This window comes from Sander vitreus, chromosome 9 (assembly GCF_031162955.1).
Source record: "Sander vitreus isolate 19-12246 chromosome 9, sanVit1, whole genome shotgun sequence".
Classification (NCBI taxonomy): Eukaryota; Metazoa; Chordata; class Actinopteri; order Perciformes; family Percidae; genus Sander; species Sander vitreus.
Window position 1 is genome coordinate 8,054,155 of NC_135863.1, and position 26,664 is coordinate 8,080,818.

Here is a 26,664-nt window from a genome sequence, read left to right on the forward strand (position 1 = left end):
CACGATGTCTCCCTGCCATTTTTTACCGCAGAAAGCTACTCCCTGCCTGGCTAAAGCTAATATAGTTAGCCTGAAGAAACAAGGCGTCTGTCCCAACTAACGTTACGGTTCGGAGCCGCGACGCTTGAAACGTAACACTAATCTACAACAGCAGTCTTATCCACCACTCTTTCGCCTGTACTACTGTAACTGACTGAAGTTTTCCCAAACTTGGGAGGCCGGCGGGTCCTCTAACTCTTGTGGGTCGCCACCACGTGCCATACTCGTCCTTAGTGCTGCTATCTCTGACTCACTAAAACTGCATACATAGGCGGAGCTCAGCTACATAGGCGACGTGCCAATCAGAGCTTCAAGAGCTAAGGCGGGGCTACAGATTAGGCATCCCTAAAGAACCCGCGTATCTAACAGTAGTTCCGCATTACATTAATTAATTTGCACGCAAGTTTTATTTATTTTTATACCAAGTATTCTCCGTGTAAATTCATGCACCGAACTGTGGCGCCCGTACCGTTTCAGTTCAATATGAATACATGTACAAGTTTTTACAAAGTTTCAAGGTTGGCAGCAGCAGTGTTTAGTGAGTATGCAGCTGAGTGCTCACTGTTTCCTTATGTGGACAGGTGTAAAGCCGATGATCCAATTTCATGTTCCTTTGTGAACCTACACTTCTATGAGCTCCATGTAGTCTTCCCAGGTGTTAGACCAGGCAGCCAGGCAACTATCACATTCCTTATGAAGTCCATCATGTCAGGGCAGTTTGCTTCAGTACCACACAAATGACGCTTACCCACTGCTAGACCAGCTCTACTCGGCTCGACTCGACTCGGCTGCGGTGCCTCGTCCTCCTTTTCCCATTGCAGATTTAGTACCGCCTCATGTGTGAGGCGAGCGTGGCTGGTCGTTAGGTCGCTCTAACGCGACACACACACAGAACGTCGAAGGTGTGTTGTTTTTGATTCTTGGCATGTGGCTGTTGCCACAGCCAGAAGACAAACTTTGTTTCAAAAGAAGCTGGAGGCAGCAAAAAAACGCCGCTGGCTAAACTGTTTTAAAAATGGCGGGTTTGTTCAGGACACCCCCGTCTGTCACTAGCAATGATGACGCAAGTGATTAGTGATGATTCTCTCTGACCAATCGGTAGTCTGCAGGTTTTCACGTCACCTTTTGGTATCGCCTCAGCTCGCTTGGAACCTCGACGGAGGGAATACTAAAAAAAAGTACCTGTTGCCAGGTACCGGGGACTTTTTTTCAGAATGGAAAACCAAAAAAGTCGAGGCGAGTCGAGCAGGTATTAATGTAATGGAAAAACGCCAAAAGTAGGCTGGTGCTGGGGTATTGACTGGATATGCTGGAAATTGTACCTTCCTAAAGTGTCCAAACATGCAGAGGGATCAGAGCAGTATAGCACAGCATGGAACAGAATGACATGCTAGTTATATTATAGAACAGCGTGACATAGAGGATCATATTGTAGAACAGGCTTGAACAGGAAACAGCTTTTCCTGCTGCTTCTGCCCACATACTGTCCAGGTTCTCCATCTAATCACTTGGTCCAGAAGACAAGACAGGTGTCTCTTTAAATTTGTAATGATATTATAAGTCTGTCGAGGTTTATGGTAACTGTATCTATCTCCGCAATGGTAAGAGAGAACGAAATGTAGCTCTATTTGTCTTAAAATATAAAATCAGGTTTGATTTGATTGCGATTTGCAGTTTGTTGGTCTGGTTTTAGAGTGTTTGCTCACACTGTCTTTTTACTGAGCCCAGTGGCTGTTTTGAAACACTTGTGAGTGTCGCTTAGCTATTACGGAAGTGTTAATTAGGAAGCTGTTGAAATAGCGTATTGGGAATCTCAATGAAACAAAGTGGAACATCGTAGAACAGCGTGAAGGGATGTAATGAAAGTAAAAGATCATTAAACATGGAATGTAAAAAGGACATAAGGCGAAACAAACAAGAATATCATAAAGAGGTGCAGCATGGTGTGCTCAACTGGTAAATTGTGTGGCTGAGAAGAGATGCAGGATTGTTTGGACTCCTAAAAATAGTCTTTAAGTGTCTTGCAATGTGCCAGTGCTGTGAAAGACAAACATTTAGCTCAGTTTCATTACAAAATAGCATATGGACGAGTGATAAAACACCACCAGAGAGAGAATAAACACTGTGGTGGCATAATTTAACCTTGTCTGACTGTCACAAAGTACTCTGCAATGTCAGTGTCTGTATCCTGTGCTGTACAGCAGTAACTATGGCCCAGTTTTGGCCTGGTTTTAAAATCTGATCTGAGTGATCGGATCACAAGTGGACAGCTCTAGGTGTATGTTCCCACCTGGCAGTAGAAATGCGTCCTGAGTGATCACTTGTGATCGGATCTCACTACCCCGCTCTATATGCACATCATTTCCATTTGCATATAGGCTGGTTGTGTGTGTGTGTGTGTGTGTGTGTGTGTGTGTTTATGAATGTCAGTTGTTACTCTCCCATAAATCATACATTAGAAACGTGCAATGACTTGTAAAATCGCTGCCCACAGTCTGTCTGTGTGCCGACATAAGGATGACGGGCGGCAGGAGAGAAAGATGTTTTTAAAAGTCTCAGTGTGTCTCAGCTCTCAGTACGTTTGTAGCTTCTAACTGAATCTCTATGGTTTAAAGTTTATTTTCTATATTATACCTGCTTTATTTTACTTTTATGTTCGCTTATAGGAGTCGCATTAACGTTACTGCTGCTGAAGCCTCAACATTTACAGATTTTGCCTCTTTATTTATTTATTTATTTATTTATTTATTTCAGGTTTATTTAACAGGGACAATGCACACTAATAATATATATACAAATGTAAAATGTGCCAGAATTAGCCAAAAGGCTATACATCTGCTGTCCCTGGACAGATTGTACAATGTCACACCTAAAAAGATAAAAGGATTATAATAGTACATACAGGTTTAGCCCAATACACGTAAAATTGACTATAAATGTAAAATAAAATAAAAAAATGACAAGATCAGCATATAAACAAGAACAGTTGGTCAATATCAACACCAACACACACATACACAAGCCAAACTGTCAGTCCATGTAACAGACAACCTCATAGGCATAGCAAAAGTGGCACATATCATAATAAAAGCATTTAAATAACAAAATAACAGGGGACTTTTATTGTAAAGAGGTGAATTCGGGGACGTTTTATGAAACTAAAAGTAAAATGTAAAAATGCCTTTTCCAGGCAGCCACACTGCACAGAGCTTCAGACTGCCAGGCATATAAGAGCAAGAGCTGGCCTTGATGTTAAATTATCTAAAGCCCTATATTATAATGGCACAAATGTGTTGGCATGGTAATGTTTGGAAAACCTCTTAGAACTTTTTTTACTGTAATTGAGTCCTTAAAGTCTTATTTTTATTAAAATAAGTAATCAAGCCAGTACATCAGCCAGTGTGGTAAAACCTGTTTTCAGAGTAAATCAACTTGTTTGATTCTAGTGCAGAAACCTACCTTATATTGTCAATTTCTATTGGTTTAAAAATTCTCACTGCACAAGCACAATTTTCACTTGTTTTTAAGAGAATAATATAAAGACTCAGTTACAGACAAATACATGTTACATTTTCATTGTTTTGGTTTGAGGTGTTTTCTTTCTTTCTTTCCCCCCTCAGACTAATTTTGCTTCCTCTCTTATAGCAGGATAGTTGATATGGAGCAACAAAACCAAACACCTCTTTTATCTCTCTCTCTCTCTCTCTCTCTCGCTCTCGCTGTCCCTCTGTCCCTCTCAGCGATTTGCAGCTCGCTCTGATTTTAAGGGCGAGTGAGCTTGACCCTCTGCGTGGGCTGCCTTGCATGACCTTCACTGATATGGAACATGCCTGCTCCCTGTACACGAGTGGGCTGAATGGTGGTTAGAGAGACAGAAAAAAAGAAACGTGTTAGAAAACCTCATAATGGTTTGACCACTTATGGTAGATTTTTTGTTTTGTCACTATATAAATGATGTGATAAATGGGATTGGAAATGTTTTCTGTCCACGCGGAAATGTCAAACCTGCTTTCACTCTTATGTGAAAGGTGATCATTGCATCACCATGAGTTGGTGCATTACAATAATGCAAAGTTCATTTCTTTGTTTTCCTCTTTTAAATGGAAACATAAGACCTGGTCAGCATTAGCTGATGGTGAATTAAACCGCAGGTTTTTGGCAAGATTAGCAGATGATACAGAACCGTTGCATCCTCCCAAATACTAACCAGTTCTTGAAAGCTTGATTTCACTTTTATTTCATTTTGTTTACATTCAGGCCAATTTATGAGGCCTATTTATTTGTTTTGAACTAGCTCTTGAAAATGCATGCAATTCACATGTATTTACTACATTTCAACGGTTTTAATAGGCTTGGATGGTAACATAATGAGAGAAGGGGTGAGAATAAGTGGACAAGACAAAGTAAGGAGGGAGAGAATGTCTCCACATTATACAGACATGATCATGGTGAATTAAGTGTGTTTGTATCTGAGGATAAAACAGTTATATATATATAATATAAACAGAAATATTCATCATCATACCGCTGTAGACTGGCCATTACATCTTGTCTCTGGTAGCACTCAACAAGAATTGCTCCTCTATGCTGAAGTGACCTTTCCTGTGACACAGAGTTTAGACTGTGGCCTGTAGGTTGTTTTCTTTTTCTTTTCTTTTTTTTTTTGCTCACTGCTCAGTCCTTGCACCTACACTGTGCTCCTGGTCGATCTGGAACTGTTTAACAGGTTGTGACTGTGACTGGATCCACAAGGTTGCTCATATCACAGGAGCATACCTAAAAAAAACACTTGCTGTCAAGCTCTGAACAGTTTGTGCTCTCAGTTACTTGTGTGCAGTAGAGACTGTGTACCTACGCAACAGTGAAACAGAAAGGTACCAAGGCTAACAGAGTTAGCAGTGGCATTCATAACACACTCAGACAGGAACTGAGGATATCTTGCTGAGCTTTCTTCAGGACAGTGGACTACAAGTTACTTAAAAAAAATTGTGTGTGTGTGTGTGTGTGTGTGTGTGTGTGTGTGTTCCCCTTGTGGATTGGAGTGCAGTGTTGTGGGCTGCTGTGATTATGAGCCTGACGGGATGGAAAGCTTTCCATCTTAAAAATACACATAAAAAAACACAGAGAGTCAAATTACTGCAATTGGTGAACCTCCGATCAAAGAGTTTATCATGAAGGAAAAGGGTTTTCTCAAGTGGCGAAAAATAAGGTGTGATGGGCAAAACAATCCATTATATAAGATTTACCTAAACTCAAGTTGTCATAGTGCATATTTGAATACTTATAATCAGAATAATCATATAAAATACCCAAAAGTGCTCATGATAGATTTTTTTAATTCTCTTATAATATCTCTTGTGAATAATCTTAAAGTATATTTATTTATTTATTTATTTTGGTCACACTAAATACGTAATTTGAAGACATCACTATGGTAATTTATGACAATTGTCATTCTTTACGGATTTAAAAATAAAATATGTTTCATAAAATTATAGTTTAGACTTTGATCAACCTTTTGAACATTTTGTTATTCTGGCATCTTGATGATCTCTAGGCTCAAGTCTTGTGTCTCTCTTTTTGACTCTTTACAGGAAGTCCACGAGATTCTGAAAGAATATGAACTGAAGTACTGCTTTGTGGACCGTAACAAAGGCACAGGTAAAACTCACACCTAACCAGACATACAGACATGCATGCACATCCTACACCTGTGAGGACCCTGACCAACATAATTCATTTCCTAACCCTAACCTTTAACAATCACAACTAAATGTATGTACACTGTAAACCAAACCTTAATTCTAACCCCAAAACCAACTCTTGACTCTTAACAGCCCTTTGGAGAATAGAGGACCATCCAACATGTCTCAGGCTAAAACTTCAAAGATAGACATAAAAGAAGACACACACACACACACACACACACACACACACACACACACACACACACACACACACACACACAGCTACATCATATCTGTCATTACACATTTGTATTTATAGTTATATGGAAAATAGTGCAGTATTGATATCTACAGCGGAGTTATATGACGTATGTAGGTTTAGGACTATAGGAAGACTTTGGACTGTCAGTTACACATAAAAATATGTTTCTGAATTTACTCAAGTAAATTAAATTCAACCTGAATTCGAATATTCAAGTTACATTTAATTAGAAATACAACTTAATTAGCTACACCTAGCTAAAACGGATGCTGTCTAATACAACAGTCCTGCTATGCATGCTTGATTCAACTGTAGGATCATTTTGGAGGATGTAGTTTGTTTCAATTTAACATCACCAAAAACTACAGCCTCGAAAATGTCCATAAAGTTAAATCAACACCTCTGTAAAACGGTTATAACAAAAACAGTAAAACCTTTTTTCCTTGTTCAAATAGAGGGCCTAAAGATAGTGTGTCAGATGCTATACTGATTGTAAAGCCCCTTGAGGCAAATTTGTGATATTGGGTTATATATATATATATATATATATATATATATATATATATATATATATATATATATATATATATATATATATATGTATATATATATATATATATATATATATATGTATATGTGTCTATATTAGGGCTGTCAATCGAATAAAAAATGTAATCTAATTAATTACATACTCTGTGATTAATTAATTTAAATTAATCGCATACATAATTAACAGTGCCTGAACCATTACTTTTTAAGAAAGTAAGAAAAGAAAAAAAAGGGTACTAAACAACAGTTGGTGACATTGTTTATTGCTAAGGCCATATGGTCAAAATTAAATGATTTAATAATAATGTATAACAATAACAATAACTTATTTCACTAGTAAATTGCTGTTGAACGACAAAAACAACAACCAGATAGGAAAAGGACATTTACAATAACTTCAAATGCACCACGAGGCTGTAGTTTACCAGTTTCATTGAACGTCTGTGTTGTTTCTCCGACGGCAGCTGCAGATTGTTACATACCGGTGTTGAATCCTCTACAGTAAAACGCAGTCAAACTTTACACCGTTTAGCGTTAGCTGTCAGCATTTTAACCATGTTTTAATCCAGCTACTAGCTAGCGGTAGGCTAACGTTAGCTGCTGTTGAGTATAGTGTTAACTAGCTAGCGGTAGGCTAACATTAGCTGCTGTTGAGTATTGTGTTAACTAGCGTCACATGCAGCGGGGTTTGTGTTTCCTGTAACGTCCGTTTCAGAGCATCAGAGAGAAGCGCAGACATATCAGTGGCACCAGATTTTCGTCTGTATGCAAACGTCAATATGGAATGGATTAATCTGCGTTAATTTTTTTAACGCGTTATTTTTTCTCAGATGAATTAATCGAAATGAATGCGTTATTTTGATAGCCCTAATATATATATATATATCATTGACTTGACTTCTACACAGACTTTAGCTTTTTTATTATTATTAATTATTACTACTGCTATTATTCATTTATGGATTTCTGTATTTTTTTGTGCCATATCTTGCCTTTCACTGGGAGGAATCTAAGTTTCTTGAACAACATCATTTGGAGTTGAAGTTTAAAATGATTCATCTCATCAGGATGGATGGGTTCTGCAGGTATAGATACTTAAAAACAGGCTAGCTGGTTAGTGGAAGCAATCGCAAAATGTGTTGGGTGATTTGAGCTTAAGTGGACTAGCATGAGGAGTCAGTGATGGGTTCAGTTTAAGTGTTTGTACAATAAAGAAAAGAGGTTTTTGAAGCATGGGATTGGCAGCTTGGTACTCGAGTTAAAATGGAGGAAATTCAAATTGTGAAATAAGTTTTTACAGTCTATGCATAAATGATGGTTGCATAACCTGTAATATGTCATATGAACATACATAAGTATGCACAGACTCTCAGTGATTTTGATCTTAACCACTATATACCTAAATGAACTCGTAACCATGTTTTAGACACATGTCAATTATAGTTTTATTCTATCTGTACATGTTCTGTGAAAGTGTCTCATTTATAAAGGGTTTTTCACATCTTATACACTTTTACACACACACACACACACACACACACACACACACACACACACACACACACACACACACACACAGCAGCCCCCCTTGCCCCTTAAGTGTCGCCCTTTCCAGGGAAATCTTACATAGTGACTATATTTAGTCCGTGCGGTCAGCCAAGCACCTGAAACATAATGCTTTTAGAAAGCAGAGGGAAGCTGTAAACAGCTGAGCTATCGAAGCACCAGTCTGTCCAAAAGGTTAATGGGGTTTAGGAGCAAATGAGAGCCTGATGAAACACCGGCCCTCATCGAACCGACAGCCACGGTTCTTGACTAATTAGCCCGCTGTGGTAGCGTTGGTCTCTGATGTGCTGAGGTTGGTGGAGTAGGATGGGAATCCAGTGCCAAGAACATCAGGTTGTTGAAGTTAAGGTTTTCCTAACAAACCCATAGCGATGGCATCACATTCCTTCCCTCTTCCTCCTCTCTCACTTCATGCTCTTTATCTCTCTCTCTCAGCCGTGGAGAGAATCTGCAGAATTTCACTACAACCAACAACTTCAAGTAGAGGGGAATAACCTGCACACTATTAACTCTCCATGGCACATTGTTGGCCATCCTGGCTATGTCATTTTTTTTTTAAAGATTTTCTCCTACTGTACAACACAAGGTCACTATCATCAAATGTTTCCACTTTGGAGACCTTTTTTTTTAAATGGAAATGGAAAACAATTCTTCAGTATGTTATTTTACTGCAGTAGCCCTTACTTGCAGAACACATTTTATGACCTTGGACATTAAGCTAAACCACTGTTATTCAGGGAACCATTGAAACCTTTTTGTTTACCTTTCAGTCTGTTGGAGCTGCACTGTTGGTTTTTTCTTGTGGACAAGCTCCTGCTGGAACAACAGCTAAACTTAGTGACACTGCTCATTAACACTTTCACCCTAATGAAATAAGTACAAATGGGATTTTTTAAGGTGGGGTGGACACTGTTCCCTGAGCTGGTGTAAGTGTGCATGTATGTGTGGTGGGAGATCCCCGACAGCTTCAGTTAGAGGCGTGGAGGATTGATTTCAGGCCTCTGTAGCTTTTCACTGTGTGTGCGTGTGCACTGAAGGATTGAATATTTTCTTGATCCGGTAACCCCGTGGCTTGTCGCCTTATCACTTACTCCGAACATCACACAGACCTCTATCCAACTTCACCCTCATGTGATTTACCCTTGTGTTTATGTATGTGTGTTTGTGCTGATGTATACATGCCTGTGTGTGTGTGTGTGTGTGTATAATATGTGTCATAACAAATTCAAAGCTGTTTCTGTGTTCAAGTAGTGTGTGTGTGTGTGTGTGTGTGTGTGTGTGTGTGTGTGTGTGTGTGTGTGTGTTTGTATAATATGTGTCATAACAAATTCAAAGCTGTTTCTGTGTTCAAGTTGTGTGTGTGTGTGTGTGTGTGTGTGTGTGTGTGTTGCCATCGGATCAGTTTTCATGGCAGCTGGATATCATCACCCCAACCAAGTGTTCACAGTCTGACTCACTCTTTCCCTCTGTGTCTTTTGTCTCTTTTACCTTCTATGCCTCTCAAAGTCTCACAGCTTTAAAATAATAATAATAAGATTTTATGTTTCTTTCCGTCTCTGCCACCATGCAACAGTTGATACATTTGAAGAGAAGCACTCTGTTCAAACGGTTTTAAGTGAATGAGCTGAAAAGTGTTAAAGTTCAGAATGTGAAGCTTTTAAAGCCCACACCCTCAGCACTGTTGGGAACACATCGTTGTGTATATTTTTTCTTTGTTTACCCAAGGGAAAATATGCCAACATTGTATATGGAGATCCACAGTCTCATACAAACTCAGGGGTATTGTTTTGACTATTTTCACTTGAGTGAGGACAGTAACTCAGCAGCAATTTTAATCTTGTGAAACAGAAAAATGTAATTAGGGCAAGAGTACAATGGCAAGTTGTGAGATAATATTGTTGAAAATGTTCTTTGTCATCTGTTAATTTCTGAAAGTGTAAATATGAGAGGCTTCCTTCGACTTTCATGTCTCAAAGGCTTCTTCTTGTGTCTCTCCCTCTCTGCTTCATTGATATCTATTTCAGCCAAACCTTTTTTCTTGCACGGTGCTCTTACCACTGAAGTATTTCTGATTTGCGCTTAACAGAGATCACTTGTAAATCACAGTGTGTGCACTACCCTGGCATCCTTTTTCATAATTTTGAGTTTTTGTTGGTGGTACTTTTTGACCCTTATGGCTGTTGTGTTTGCTAACACTAACCACACAGCATTTCCTCATTTCCTGTTTATTTTAACAAAGTTTCTGTTGTTGCTGCATCTGCGAAGCAGAACATTTCTCCTGGGAAACACAACCTGACACTAGGGGCTTAGAAATCAGGATATAGTCTGAATTGCTTTTGTGTAGTATCAGTCGTTGATAAAGAGTAGCTAAACAACCCTTGAAAATGTTAAGTATTGCTTATTTAGCTCTTACACACTAGAGCTGTCAATCTTCCTCTATAATACCATTCAAATTTCTTTTATTTTATTTTTTTATATTCAATGCTCAAATCATGTTATTAATATGTACTACACTACTCAGGCTTATGCATTGTCAATGCCACTATAAGCATATGGTTGTTGTTACACGGTCCACGGTTAGCACAATGACTTCATGTTACAAAGCACAGCCGACACAATTTGTCATAAAGTAAGTAGTCTCGCTTTGCCAGACCCTCCTCCAAAGCGCGCTGGAGGAGAGTCTGGCTACTCCACATAGCATTCGGGGATGGGAGCAAAACGTGCTCTGGTTTATTGGCATTTCTTTAAACCGATCACAATCGTCTTGGCCGGTGCTAAGCACCGGAGAAAAGCCGCGGTGCCGCTGCAAAATAGGCTCTGGAAGGAACTTGTTTTGGTGGAACATGTGTACGTTTAAAAGTTGTTTTAGTCATGCAACAGAAAACTCAGATTGGACAGATAGTCTAGCTAGCTGTCTGGATTTACCCTGCAGAGATATGAGAAAAGGTTAACCATAGTCCTCATAAATCGACCGGAGTTTAAAATGCCAACACAAAGGTTATCCGGTCTAAATGAGTGAAATCCGGCGGATTTTCCAGCGGCAACGGAGATATCCCGGAAGTGGAACGTCAAGGATATAGACTATAAACTAAGTAACATAGTGTTAGTGTTAGGTTAATGTGGCTCGGGAAAAGGAAGTTTGGGGTCCCCTGCTGGAGCTGCTACCCCCGCGACCCGATACCGGATAAGCGGACGAAGATGGATGGACATAGTGTTAGCCACGATGCTAACGGCATTGATAACTAAGCCAAACGGTGCTTTCACTACTATTTTAGTGATTTATAAGCAACCTGTTTCTTGCAGATTGTCACGTTACTGAGAATGCAGATGTTAGAAGGTAATATATGATGTCAAAGCTAACTGACAGCTGTGGGGCAGCTAATATTAACTCTAGCTGTCTCCATGAAGCTCCCAGCTTAACTTCTATAACTCGCGACGCAGTTAGGAAACAAGAACAAGCTAACTAATGATAACATAAGCATTTTGGCTCGTCAAGTCATGTTAAAACTAGTTCCCATCCTTCTTCCGATTTCCAGCGTCAGCCTGTCACTCCCCCCTGTACTATGAAATGAAAATGATTATTCTGTTAGCATTTAACAATAACATACCCCTTGAGTCATAATTGTGTAATGCTAACAAAATAATCATTGATTTATTTATTTTCTGTCTCCTTATTATAGTGTTTTTGTTATTTTTTCCTGTACGGGAACACCTATAGTACTTTGGTAAACCTCTTCCTTATCCTGTAAAAAAAGAAATGTGCTAATTTTTATTGTTGGTAAAAAGACAGGCACACATATTTTATTAACCAGGTTAGAATATGGACAGAAAACCTAAGTATCATGTTTCATAAAGGAAGGAAATGATCATTTCAAAAACTTACAAAAACTAGGAAAATACAACAAAAACAATCAATGCTTAGGTAACAGAGGCTACCTGGCAGTGTAGTATCACTTGCCCATAAATATCAGCAGGTGGTGAGAGAGTTTTTGACATAAACATTGGCTTTGGGCAGGGTTCAAGCCAAGCCCAAGAAAAAGTAGGCCCAGTATAACTCTTGTAAAGAACAGAAGCTAACCCAGAAGTTGGGTGGTACTTTTGCTCAGTGTAACAGCAGGAGGTGAGAGCGAGAGACAAGGACGAACAGAGGGAGTTAAATCAATCTCAGCTCATACTGTTGCTGAGCACTCAGCAGAGAATTAGCAGGAATTAGTTTTAGCCGTCTTGGTAATCTGTTCACATATTTTACAAGACGTAGCTGTCTTTAATGTAATTTGTTCAAGGTCAGCAGGTTCACTCACATTTCCCCGCAAGGTTGAATTATAAAAATGTTACATTTTTTATGAGGTGGAATTATTTGCCTACAAATCACGCTGCGTGGTGATGATCTTTCATCAAATTCACACTGCACACTCTTGGTGAATTTACACTGCACACAAAACAGATTATTTTTTGATAGAGAAAATATTGAGCTCAAAATACTCAAAAGAAGCCGTGGTTTTTCATTGTGAGGCAGAACTACAGCAGAACACAGTTGCTAGCTATCAGTTAAATTAGCTTGAAATTGGATGAAATTGGATTTAAATTGGTTTTATACATCTTTCCGCTGTTTTTATCAGCCCCTGGGCTGTGTAATAAACATACAATGAAATATTAATCATAGAAAGGGAGTGAAAGTTCCCTGTGTGTGGAAAATCCTTAAAAAAAGTTCACAAAGGTTTTAGTGTCATCCAAATAAATTAATCTTCTGTAATGTCTCAAAGTTTATGGGATTAATGCTTTATCAGAGAGTGTATGGCATGGAAATAGTGTTTTGTTTTTTGCCTATTTATAGATAATTGAGTTTTACAATCACATAAATCATCACTATGTTATTTATCAACATAAGCTTTATGCTAACATAAAATGGCTGTTATTTAAGCATCACATATGGGTCAGGCTCTGCTGTTGAGTACGGTAGGTTTGGATTAAAAATGACATAACTACCCGCGGAACAAAAAACGGCTACATGGTTTTATTGTGTGGAGAGAGGTTTTTATAATTGGTGTGAAATGCACACGTATTCCCTGAGCTAAGTGTATCACATATGTAGACATAAAAACACAGTCAAGCATTCACAGGACTCAAAAATATTCTGAATGCTAAGATTGTCACTTGGGAGAGTGTGTGTGGATTAGGTAAAGTGTGTGCGTTTGTGTGTGGGGACTCCTTTTGTTGTTACAAGACAAAAGACTGGACCCCTGTTTTGTCTTATTGTGGTGGTCTGTTTTGTATTTTGCTCGGTTTTCTGTTTTATTTTGACAGTCCGGTTTTCTGTCTTGTCTTGTCTTGTTGTACTTCCTGTCCTTTGGTTTTTTTTCCCGCTCTTGTGATTGCCTGATGTTTTCCACCTGTTTCCCTTGTGTCACCTGCCTCTTGTTACCTCGTTACCCTCTGTATTTAGTCTTTGTGTTTCCCCTTGTCCTTTGTCAGATCATTGTATTGTTTTCTGTTTGGTATTCTGTGAGAGTTTGTGTTAGTCTTGGACTTGTCTTGGACTCCTGTTTTTGTATTCTTTGTCTTTTGGATTCCTGGATTTTTGCATATATTTTTGCCCAGCTTTCTTCTCTGCTTGGATTTTGGTTATTAAACCTTTTGAACTCGACATTGCCTGATTTGTCTGCATTTGGGTCCGCCACATTTTCTCCAAAAATCCAGTGTTTGTGATTATTAGACATATCAAATACAGGAGTTACTTCACATAGACTGACCTATAACAGACACTAGTTAATTGAAAATACAGTTTTTCTTCTAAGCTTTCATTTTCATAGTTTTGGCTGTCATTTCTATTGTTTATGAAAACGTTTAAGTTAGACATGATCCATAGCCACAGAAGATATTATCTATTGATATATGCTTTCACATGTTAAGCAGTGGTACTCATGACAAGTAAACTGCTCTTACTTGAAAAATTGTCCCCTTTAAGGCGAGGAGGAGCTTTGTTTAGTTGTCTCTTGTAAAGTTCTCATACATGAGACCTCTGTAGTTAAGAAATGCTACTACGTAACAGTCATTATTAGATTCACCTTTTGTATTGGTGTTTGTACATATGATCAAGTTACTTAACTTAAGTTACTACTGTAACTGGTTTCTTCTGGGATATAGGTGTTAAAGGGTAACTATTATATAGCATTTTCAGGATTATACTTGCATTTTGTGTTTGTACTAGAACATGTTTACATGCTTTAATGTAAATAAAAAACCACTTTATTTTTCTCATGCTCATGGATGCTGCACCTGTATTCCTCTGTATGAGACGCTCTGTAGGAGCGCCTGTCTCTTTAATCCCTCCTCCCTGAAAAAGCCCAGTCTGCTCTGATTGGCCAGCGTGCTTCTTGCAAACTCCGAAGCCTCCGCTCTGTGTTTTGCTAGTTGCAGCTGGAGCTACTTTAACAGAGCGTATAGCAGGACTTTGTACCCTGAAAAATCACCAATAAAGGCTTCTAAACCAAATATTACACAACCGGACATGTCCCAGCAGTAAAGTGACCAGAATTATGGGAGAAATGACCAGCATTGGCCAAGTGTGTGGTGGAACGAAGCAGCACTTTCTACCGTCAAACATCGCAGATAAAGGCTTCTGAACCAAACGCTACCCAATCGGACATGTTTCAGCAGTAATGTGACCCGGAATTGGGGAGAATTTAACAACATTGGCAGCCCAGATGACATTTTACTGCCGTTAACCATGTAGCTACTATAGTCACCAGTAGACACTAATAGAATATAGCAGCAATTTCTACAGCCAAAATAGCAATAAATGCTTTTAAACCAAATACTACAAAAACAGAAAATGTTTCAGCAGTAATGTGACCCGGAATTGGGGAGAATTTAACAACATTGGCAGCCCAGATGACATTTTACTGCCGCTAGCATTGAGTTACATGCGACAATGTTAACACAGCAGTGGCTTAAAAAAAACAACACTCCAGTCCTGCCTACTTGGAGCAGATGACCAATCATAGAAGGCCCGCTTAGAGTTGTGTAGGCCTAAGACTTAGCCGAGAGTAAAAAAAAAACTGTTCAGCCGGAGCGTTCAGAATAGTTGGAAATCTGAATGTTTTAGCTCACAGGGATTTGTCTAAAATATGTTTACCTCATTATTTGAACAACATTGTAGATATGACAGAAAACACGGAAAAGCCCGTTTTAATGATACCAAAGATAATTATTTCTGTGGATGCATTAATAATTGACCCTGTGGTTATTTGCTCATAGTACACAATTTTTTGCTGTGTTTGCTCTAATTGAATGTCCTGGGTGTAACAAAAGGAATAAACTTTCATCCTATATCTGTCTTATAATCCTCTGGGGGTGTTTTTTTCACTATTGTGTGGTAACTAGTTCTCCTGGCTCGTCTCTGACCTCTGATCTAATTGAAACATACTGCTTGGAACAGCTTTGGCATGCATCTGCACATCATGACCATATCAGTTCACTGAGTCGGCCTTCGTCGCTGGACTTATTAGGGCATTGTGTGTGTGTGTGTGTGTGTGCGCGCGCGCGCCTCTGTCTCTCCATTTGCGGCTTTGCCTCGGGCTGTTGCTTCGATGGTTTTTGCTAATGATGGTTTTTCCTTAAACACTCACCCTCTGATCACACACAAACCATACACAGTTCCAGCACCTCTGTTCTTCCTGAGCTCCTGATGTGTTTTTTTTTTTAACCATAACACTTTTTTTTTCTAGCCACGACATGCCCTCTAAAAGTATCTAATCCACTCACTGTTCTTTTGATCTATGCCTCCTTCCCACATCTTACTGCCTCATCCCTCTCAGTCCCTCCTCCCCTATGCTTCTTTCCTTCCTTGTGTCCTTTCCTCACTATTAGCAAACTGGAGGCACTTTACCAGCAGCTTGTTAGCTGACCCCTGGCCTTTGTTCAAAAAGTTAAGCATCCATCATTATCTGTCTCCATGCTCACATTACTTTGTGGTGGGATTGCCAGCGCTGGTTATAAATCTCATTATCAGAGCAGATTATGTGTTGGCTGCACATTTGACCTATTCACACTCCAGCTCTGTTCATGTTTGATTTAAATGTTGGGCTTCACATACCAAATGTTTCAACTCACCTGTTGCCAGAAGCCTTTAAAGGGGTGATAGAATTCAAAACTGATTTTACTTTGTCATAGTTGAAAAACGACAGTTTGGTGAGTAAATAGGACATACATAGAACCTCAAAATCTCATTGACACCTCTTTTCTCTGCAAATCTCAAAATTTTAAACTGCCTCTGAAAACGGGCAAATCTCAACAAAGCTAAAAGTTGACGTCAACTCCTACCTTATTTGGCTCTACCTTCTATCTTTGTAACGCCCCAAAATTTACATTGGCTACACCACTGACCTGAGGTCAGCTTAGTCTTCTGAATCTAGGTCGCGCAGATCTCAGAAATGTTATACATTGTTCCTCTGCAATTTAATTACTAAATTCACTTCTGAGACTTTTTAATGCGAGAAATCAACTATGTAGAGGTCAAATATGGGCCGTTTCACGAAAATTGATGGCTAATTGCAAATTTTGTCTGACTGTGTGTCGGGTTCAGCGACCGGTGCTGCCGATGGTTGCTGCCTCGCCCCGGCGTGTCCTCCTTCACAGACCCCGGCCTGCTGTGAGCTAGATGGCGCTCCGTCCGCGACCGGCAGCCAGCGGCTCTATACCCATAAAGTCACTGTTTCTGGATTACTGGACTGCAAATGCCGAGGCCCTGACGGAGCTCCAGGGCCTGCAGCTCCTTCTCTCCCTCTTCTCTCCTGCTAAATGGCCGGTGTGTGAGTAAGAGAGCGGTCAGCGAACTTGTTACGCCCATAATCTCACCACAGATTCCAGTTAATCTTATAATGGATATGTGTGTTGAGTTATTTAAACTTTCTTGATCGAGGCTCGCGCCTCTTGTTCGCGAGTAGGCTGGATGGAGCTTATAAGTAGAGCTAGCTAGCCTCCTCTAGAGACCTCTGAAATTCACAAAAATACATTAAGTGAAATCGGAAGAGGTAGCCGCTTTAGCCAAGACCTTAGGGTAGCTGTGATATACATGTCGTAACGAAATTCAAAGTGTAAATATACTATGGGTATGCCGAAAGTGTGGGCGATCTTTCCCATAGGATTGAATGGGACACATGCCTATCTAGCAGCTCCCTCTGAGAGACACCTCAAATTCACAAAGATGCATTAAATTGAAATCCAGACAAAGTGTTAGCTCTGTAAGACCTTGGAGTAGCTAAGATATACATGCTGTGACGAAGTGAAAGTGTAAATATACTATAGTTATGCCATCAACTGGCAGCCGGCCAGCTCCGCGGAGCCCCGAGCCCCGCTAGTCCTGTAACCCAGAAACGGTGACTTTGCCCTGGGTATGGAGAGCAGCGGGCTCAGTGTGGCGCTTCTGAAGTCCAACACGTCTTACCAAATTTGCAATTAGCCATCAATTTTCGTAAAATGGCCCATATTTGAGCCTTATATAGTTGATTTCTCACATAAAAAAATATCAGAAGTGAATTTAGTAACAAGATAGCAAACTAACAATGTATAACATTGCAGTGTCTGAAATATGAGAACTGCTGTCTTGTCTCCAATGTATGTGTATGTGGTTCGCTCAACCAATCGGCGCACAGCTCATCTAAATATTCATGGGCAAACCACATAAGGCAGAAAAGCTCCCGTTTTAATCCAGGCCCATTTAACAGGGTAGCATTAGGGCCAAAAGAACAGCAAAAGGGACATTTTCAGCCCAACCAATGTTACATACCCTATTAGGAGACCTTAAGGAACAGCATGAAATACCCTATATAACTATTCTATCACCCCTTTAAGAAATGATGCTGTGTGTTTGTCAAAAATCGGCCTGGCCACTGTCCATGTTTAATTTTAATACAGTAGTTTCATCAGAACAGGCCAAACTAAATTCACTTGCACATTCATGAGTTTCAATTTATTTCTCATTATCAATTCTATCTTACACGATCCATTTCCACTGCCAATAAGTTAAATGGCTTTAGGCTGTGATCTGTTTAAATCAACTTATTACTAGTTATACCCACAATTTTTTGGATTCACAGGTCAGCTGAAAAGAAGTTTATTTTCACAATAATTCTTCCTTCAAGAGCAAATTTCAGAGATCCAAAAACAATTTAACATGCAGGTCAGAAAGACAGTTGGCTTTTGGGCAAACTTTCTTTTTTTAATACTGATTATGGAAGAAGTTTGAGGCTTGTTTTGGTTTTAGCTCTGAATTGAATGCTCAGTCAGGAAGACAGACAGGCAGCTTGACAGGCACACAGATGCACCTGTTTACATTAGTACCCACAGACTGTTGGGAATCTGTAGGCATCAAGCTATCCAACCAGCCACAGTGACCCAGCCGCTTCCACATGACGCCGCCACCACAAGTCCTGAGGTATGTGTACTAATTCGGCATTGCTGCGGAACCAGGGATCTCGAAATACAATGGCAGGGTTTATCCTGGGAATCCTGGCCTTTCAATGGAGGCCTTTGTGTTTGTCGCTGCACTGTCCAGCAATGAAGACAACACATGCTGGCAAAAAGCTCATTGGCCTGACGCTCTGTGTGTGTGACGGTGTGGATGAAATGCACAAGCTAAGGAACAAGTATTGGTTCAGTTGTCCTGCAGCACACCATCCATCAGTTGTACTGTTTTTATTGTTCCATTAGAACACTAATTTAGCTCTTCCTTGTTTTTTATTTTTTCTGCCTTCTTTTTTCGGTTGATGTTTACACAAATAAGCTATTTTCTCGCTTTAATCTCTTTCTTCCCTCCCTACAAAGATACATTTATATGTCTTTGGGTTACTGTTGGTTTGTGTTTTTCTCTGGTAATGGCGTTGCTGAATGAAGAGTTGATTACCTTTGCTGTTAGATCTTTGTGATGTCTGGAAGGCTGCATTTGGTTAAGAAAGCAGAACGTGGAAGTTGACAGTCAGAGAAACAGCTGTGATTCACTGTCATGGGGTTTCTGCAAATGTCTGGAAAAAAATATTAAGCTCATTATATGAGGCATCACTAGCGTTGGGTATTGATGAGGGGTCTGAATTGGAATAAATTCCAAATATATAAGGACAATTCTGCTCATGAATTCCTTAAAATCACTTTTCATTGCAAAGTTTTGGCTGTCTGCTCTTTGCTTAATATTGGTGATTATGGATGTATCAAAGCATTTTATATATAGTTAACAATTTGTGCTTCGCAAAAGTAAGAGGTGACACAGTAAAATGTAATCGGCTCACAGAAAAGTCTGACATTATTTATGGCATTTGCTACAGCACGGTTTAAGAATCGTGGGTCGTCCCTTTTTTGGTGAATCCACTTTGTAAAAAAAATACTGCAGAATTAGCATTGTTGCTTTCATGGGCTGTGCCTCCTCAAAACGGCTATAGTTCATATTTTGCATGGCAGTAGTTAATATTTATACTGTATATTTTACTTTTATACCCAAAAGTGTACCCAAGAAAATACCTAATTTATGTAAAATTACTGTTTGTGTTTATGTAAATCTGATAAAAATGATCACAATTTGTTTTAATGGTCTCACAAATTAAACATGTTTACATTTAATTATTTTTAAGATTTAGAGCAACAAAAATACATACTACAATTTTGGAAGCATTAAATGGTATTTTCGTATTACTACCGAAGTCAATTTTAATTGGATCAGACACTGGTTGACAGTTAATGTATAGTTTCCTTAAAAATATGTCTGAGTACTAATCTCACTCATTGTTGATTTACCTAAATGTATTATAGTGTAATAAAGCTATATTCTAACATCAAACATAGTAAACAAATAGCACGTTCCTTTATGGTTATGTAAGGCCTGTTTATTAACTTATCACATTTCAAGCACAGAGGCAATTCAAAGTGCTTTACATGGACAAAGAAATACATTCAGAACGACATTCACAAACATTAAGCAATGAAAACCAACATAGTCTTGTGTGAACATCATAATTTTGCTTTCTGAATAATTCTGAAGACTTCTGAGCACTCATATGCACATTAAGAGTTCACATTAGGACATAATTGTACTGTAGTTGAGGATTTGACCCTTCAGTCAGTGGAGTAAGACGTATGTTTTTGTGAGTGTTTGGGGTTGTTCTCACAGGACTACATAATACCCGCTAACGGAACCATTATGAGACGCCACACTACTCTTTTTCTTTTTCTCTCCACTTTTTGTTCTCCATCTTCCTGTCTTAAGTGACAGCAGCCGAGTCCGTCTAATTGCTTCCCTGGACAGCAGCTTGTCACTACTCTCCCTCTCTCTCGCCTTCCTTCCCTGCACTCCCTCTCTTCCGCCCCTCTTTTCTTCTTCTCCCTCTCTGTCATCATCTGCCCATCTGTCTCCTTCTGAATCACTAAATGTAAATCAGCAGAGGCCACGCAAATGTGATGCGGCTGTTATCTTTGAACACACATATACACACACACATGAACACATGCCCTGTTACTGTACCTCTTGCTGTCATGCTGACTATGTTGACTATGCTTTTCCTTTTATGTGTGTGTTCATTATTTTAAATTCTTCAGTTTCATCAGGCCAAGTGCTCTGTGGGTAGCTAATGAAGGGATAAGTACCCCCATGCACACACTTCAGCTTGTTAAAGAAACCTGCTCGTGTTTGACACCAAGAGAAGAGGACAATAATGATGATGGGATTGTGATAGTTCTCTTTCCTTTGCCGGTTCTCACCAGCATTATTGTTTCCTCCTTACAAGACGACTGTCAATAATGGAGCCTATCACATTTATTTTTGTGTGAAATTATGGCTACACCAGAAGCTGCCTGATTGTTCCTGTATTTCACATCCACAAGTCCATGCATAAATATTAGGAGTGTCACGATTCTCCAAATCCACAATTCAATTTGATTTTCGATTCAAACATTTTCTTTTTAGCGGGGTTGGCAATGCCATATTAAGAGCCACTAGATGGCAGAAGAACAGTTTGAATTTTCTAAATTAACGAAGAGCAATTGAAAGCACCATTAGTTTACAGAGATGCACACGAACACGCCATGAACTCCCATCGGAGCCCACATGCTTTACCTTCGTTGTTTGTTTACTGTACATAACTCACTCACGGGAATGGCAAAATGTTGCCACAACGATGACTTCAGGGAAGCAGGAGGACTTTTTTTTCTCCGTCATCTCCGACTCCTGCAGTCGCCATGCAGCTGCAGGCTACTGGTAAGCTATCGTTAACCTGTGTATTTAGCTGCATGCTACCAGCCGGTAAGCTACGCCGTGTCTGTTTGGTTTTTTCTGTCAGATGTGAGCAAGTAGGCGGGGGTGGAGAGAAGGGGGGGGGGGGGGAAATACTTGGGGAATCGCTGATCCTGATTTTAATTGATAGTCCAAATCAAAAGCGCTTCACGATTAATTTTCGATTTAAAATCAAAATCGTGACAACCCTAATAAATATAGTTTCATTTATCTATACTATAATGCCAGACTGCCAAAAATTGACAAATGCAGACATAGCAGAGATGTACACACAGATAACATTTATTTGTGTATACAGTGGTGTAACTCATGCACAAAGACTCCATCTCAATTAAACTCATTTTACAGACATTTTTATGATATGTTTTGGATCCCCAACAGTCTAGATATTCTTTAAAATATAGTTGCATGGGTTCCCAACCCCTAACTACCAAACCTTGGACTATAGTTCATTTATAGGCTGTTTTTGCAGTAATTACTTGTATTTGGTGTGCTCTATTTGTGCTGCATCTTTCCACTCCCTATTACGCCCACAACAGGATAACGATTTTGAACTAAAGTACAGTAGGTCATCAATACCCTAGGTGATTAGTCACCCATTTAGCTACTTAATCTGCATGTGCTGTGTTTGTATGACTGTTACAGCCACTCAATAGATCACCGTTATTTTGGCTGGTGACTGGAGCAAATCTAACAGCCACTTGCATATTTTACCAGCATTTGGCGGGTGGATGGTGCTAATTTTGGACCCTACCTGTGAAGAACTCAACTCTCTGACTTTTAACTGCTAGAAGAGGCTAGCCTAGCATACATACAGTAAGTACCAATTGTCATAGTTTATTCTTGGATCTGCCTTCCAACTGGTTCATTTGAATGCTCTCATGGTACTCTGCAAGAGTCAGTGGTGTCAGCTAGTAATGATGGGTGACTGAATAGTAATCCACAATAAGCAACAAGTTTGGAGATCCAGCACCACTGTGAGCTCTGATGGCTAAGACCCACATGATTGCTAACGCTACCTTGACCGGGTATAGGAGGGTTCACTGGTGTGCAAAAATTCTTTAAAAAAAAACTTCCACCAGCTGTGCAGTGATGGCCAGTGCATGGGCTGTACCTCCTATATTTATGCAAATGAAATGGGGGTCATGTACAGTTAAGGGTTATGGTTTCAAAAATGGCTTTATTGGAGTCCATTATTGCCTCCAGTTGTGGAATCTTTTTTATCTTCATACACCAACAGCAGCTCTGACCAAGACCTAGAAAAGTGCAGTTATGGTGAATACTTTGTGAAATGTAAGCAAAAACAGGAGTTACTGCTGTAGAAATCATGTAAATAACTTTGAACCAGCTGTGGCAAATAAACAGTTTTTAAGCTCCCTGTTGACAATCAGAAATAATGTTTTTTAGAACAACGCAGGCATCTCTGAAATATGGAAAAATATGCAGATGTCTCATTAAGTCATAATCACTTACTGTATATTAACCCTCAAGGTTCTCTCTTCAGTAACCAGAGTTTGTGTCAGAGGTGTTGGTCTTATCTGTGGTTTACACCAATGCACATGAAAACACACACACACACACACACACACACACACACACACACACACACACACACACACACACACACACACAGACAGACAGACAGACAGACAGACAGATGGTCTCACTCTTTTGGTTGAAAGCTTCTGTATAAATCAAGGCTGTACACCTAGATTCACACATGCACACATACACATAATGTTAGTGTCTGTCTGATACTTCTGGTCACAGTGTTATCAAGGCTCTCAACATTGCTTTCTGTTTAAGGAGCTCACAAATGCACACAAAAGATAAGAAAAACTTATGATAAACAGCTGACCACAGAAATTCACACAAACACATACACACGCACACACAGAGCTGGTTTTCGGTCTTCAGAGTGCATCAAAAGGGGAAGTCTTGCCTCCCTGAGGTACTGTCACGATGCAGTTTTGAATATGCATATTTCTTGTGTGTGTGTGTGTGTGTGTAAGAAGGAAAGATGGAGAGAGTGAGATACCAAAAGAGCTATAATGTAGCATTATTTATTTTGCATTTGTTTAGATAATTTAAATGTATTAATTTAACTATGACAATTTGTCATAAAAAAAAGCTTTTTTTATTTTTCATAGATACCCTTCTGTAGTATATGCAGTATATGAGAAAACAGAACCTTCTGGTTTCACTGGTGTGCATGTGAGTGAGACATTATCACAGGTGCATGGTTTCACTAATCTGTGAGAGTTGATTACATTGAATCACATTAGGGCTGCAATTTATGAATATTTTCATTATTGATTGATCTGCCAATTATTTTCTCAATGAATTGTTTTGTTCATAAAAAGTCAGAAAAAAGTGAAAAATGCCCATTATTATTTTGTCCAAAGTCATGTCTTAAAGGAGAATTCCGGCCAATTTTTACGTTGATCTTGATCGCTATAGCTACGCGAGTACTTTCAATAGAAAAAACCCGACCCGAATCAGTGCAGGTAACACGGAGAAGCTGCAGCTACATGTACAAGCATCTCCTGAGCTAAAACGGCAGTTTTAGTGTGCCTTTGTGCCTCTTAACAGACACAAAATGCAACTAATATGTCTGTGCCACATGAACAGGGCCCTTACGTGTCAACAAGATGCGTTTTCAACTCAGACATTGTTTAAATTCACCTACCCTGGTCCCTGTCTCGATTCTGCCGGTAGCTAGCTTGTCCTGCTAGCTGAGAGCCGTTAGCTGCTAGCTGCCGCCCGGTGAGTGTATTCAGACAGGCGAATAAGTGATAATCATCCCAATAACAATCCACGGAGCAGCGGTGGTGTGGCTATGTCCTCCAGAGGACAGGGCATGTCACGTCTTGAAGTTTATTCCCCCCTAAAAAAAAAAAAACAGTAGTGCGGTAGTAGCTGTTAGCTGCTAGCTGCCCTCCGGTGAGTGTGTACAGCCAGATAGCCGTTAGCCGTTAGCTGCTAGCTGCCGTCCGGTGAGTGTATTCAGCCAGGCATCTGTGATAATCATCTCAATAATCCACAGAGCGGCGATGGTGTTGCTATGTCCCCAGTTACTGATGGCTAGCTTTAGCTTGCGCTTGGAGCAGCAAGTTAATCTGCCTGTTGCCCCTCTGTCTGTCTCGTTCTTTCCAACTCTTGTGAGGCTAGTTCTTCGTCTGTATACTTGGGTTCGAATAAATAAAGGACGACCATCAAACTCAAAAGGCTCTTCCGTGTGTTGTATATCTGCTATGTTCTCCATAGTTACATTACTCCAAGCTTCTTCCCTTGTGAACAACTCCATTCTTCACTCTTCACACACTACTCTTTACCTTTTTCTGCTACAACTGAATTCCCAGGAGACAGCGCGATGCCACTGCTAAGCGTCAGTAACGCTATTACTGTGCAAGCCACAGACATTGTTTATCCCGTTTCCATGTAGTTACATAGTCACTGATATGGTCATAACCACTACAGTGCTCAATTACCTATTTTGAGGGGGAAATAATCTAAAGTTTTCGCTGCGAAGGCATGATCTGTCCTATGCAGGACATCCACCAGACCACCGCCGCTCCATGGATTGTTATTGGGATGATTATCACAGAAGCCTGGCTGAATACACTCACCGGACGGCAGCTAGCGGCTAATGGCTATCTGGCTGTACACACTCACTGGAGGGCAGCTAGCAGCTAACAGCTACTACCGCACTACTGTTTTTTTTAGGGGGAATAAACTTCAAGACGTGACATGACCTGTCCTCTTGAGGACATAGCCACACCACCGCCGCTCCGTGGATTGTTATTGGGATGATTATCACAGAAGCCTGTCTGAATACACTCACCGGACGGTAGCTAGCAGCTAACGGCTAACGGCTATCAGCTAGCAGGGCAAGCTAGCTACCTGCAGGATCGAGACAGGGACATGGGTAGGTGAATTTAAACACTGTCTGAGTTGAAAACGCATCTTGTTGACACGTAAGGGCCCTGTTCATGTGGCACAGACATATTAATTGTATTTTGTGTCTGGTAAGAGGCACAAAGGCACTCTAAAACTTGCCCCGACCACTGCCGTTTTAGCTCAGGGGTCGCTTGTAGTACGTAGCTGCAGCTTCTCCGTATTACCTGCACTGATTTGGGTCGGGGTTTTTTCTATCGAAAGTACTCGCGTAGCTATAGCGATCAAGATTAACGTAAAAATTGACCGGAATTCTCTTTTAAGATTCCTTGTTTCATGGACCATCTCAAAGATATTTGTATTACTATTATATAGTAGTCTCGCATTGCCATACCTATCTCCACAGCGTTGTGGAGTAAGGTCTGGCTCTACCACACGTACATTCCAGGATAGTACCTTACCAGTGTATCACCGTGTGTATTTTGTCCACAGCAATATCGCCAATCGTTCCCAAAACGTCCCAGTTAAATAGTAAATGCTGTAAACAAATTCTTTGAACAGTAAATCTTTACAACCATTCCATAAAACAACCAAGCATGCCTGCCTTGTTGCACGATCCAAATTTTCCTCAAAACTTGCCATTTTTAGCGTGTAGCATGCTAGCTGGAAGGTTGTTGTTGTTTCCTGAATCTAACAGAGTACAGAGAACATCCGGCAACGACGGATGTGAGACAATTATCCTGGAAATGTACCGTCGATGATGCAGACTAATCATATAGTAATAAGAATTTTGGTGGGTAATTTTCAAAGAAAAGCAGCTCACTCTCATATTCAAGAAGCTGTTTGGCTGGGTTTTTTTTGCTTGAAAAGTGACTGAAAAATTGATTAGCAAAATAGTTGTTCATTAATTTTTTTCTAATTGTTGTAGGTCTAGATCACATTCAATTTTACAGCTGTTACCCATAGTGACATGTCTGTTTTCGAATACTCTCAGTTTTGTGATTTAAAGTATTTGGTAAGATCATAGTTCAGATGCAGTGAATGTCTTTTCACTCGAGACTGAGGTAGAAGAGGGAGAAGGCAGGGCAAAAAGGAGAGGATCGGAAACTATCTGCAGAATGGGTGGTGGTAGGATGATCAGGAACTGAATTGATGGATGGAGGATGAAGCTTAGGATTGACTTAAAATGACAGATTGTATGACTAATGATAACAAAGGAGACAGGCAGAGGGAGGGCAGGACAGAGAGAAAAATGAGAGAGATGGAGTTATCTACTGGAAGGATCAATTGATGATGAATTAATACAATGGCCAGCAGGGGAGGGATCACATGCACATATAATTATCGCTGTTATTTACTGTTGGATTGTATTTGGTGACCAACTTTTT

General features: G+C 39.9%; 1 protein-coding gene across 1 annotated transcript in view; it reads left to right on the plus strand.

The window, feature by feature from the left end:
- The window catches only part of raver2 (ribonucleoprotein, PTB-binding 2), an 85,456-nt gene that overhangs the window by 14,913 nt on the left and 43,879 nt on the right, over nucleotides 1-26,664 (plus strand). The window contains exon 2 of the mRNA XM_078258532.1: nucleotides 5,634-5,700. Coding sequence (XP_078114658.1) covers nucleotides 5,634-5,700 — 67 coding nt within the window. The remainder of the gene's footprint in view (nucleotides 1-5,633; nucleotides 5,701-26,664) is intronic.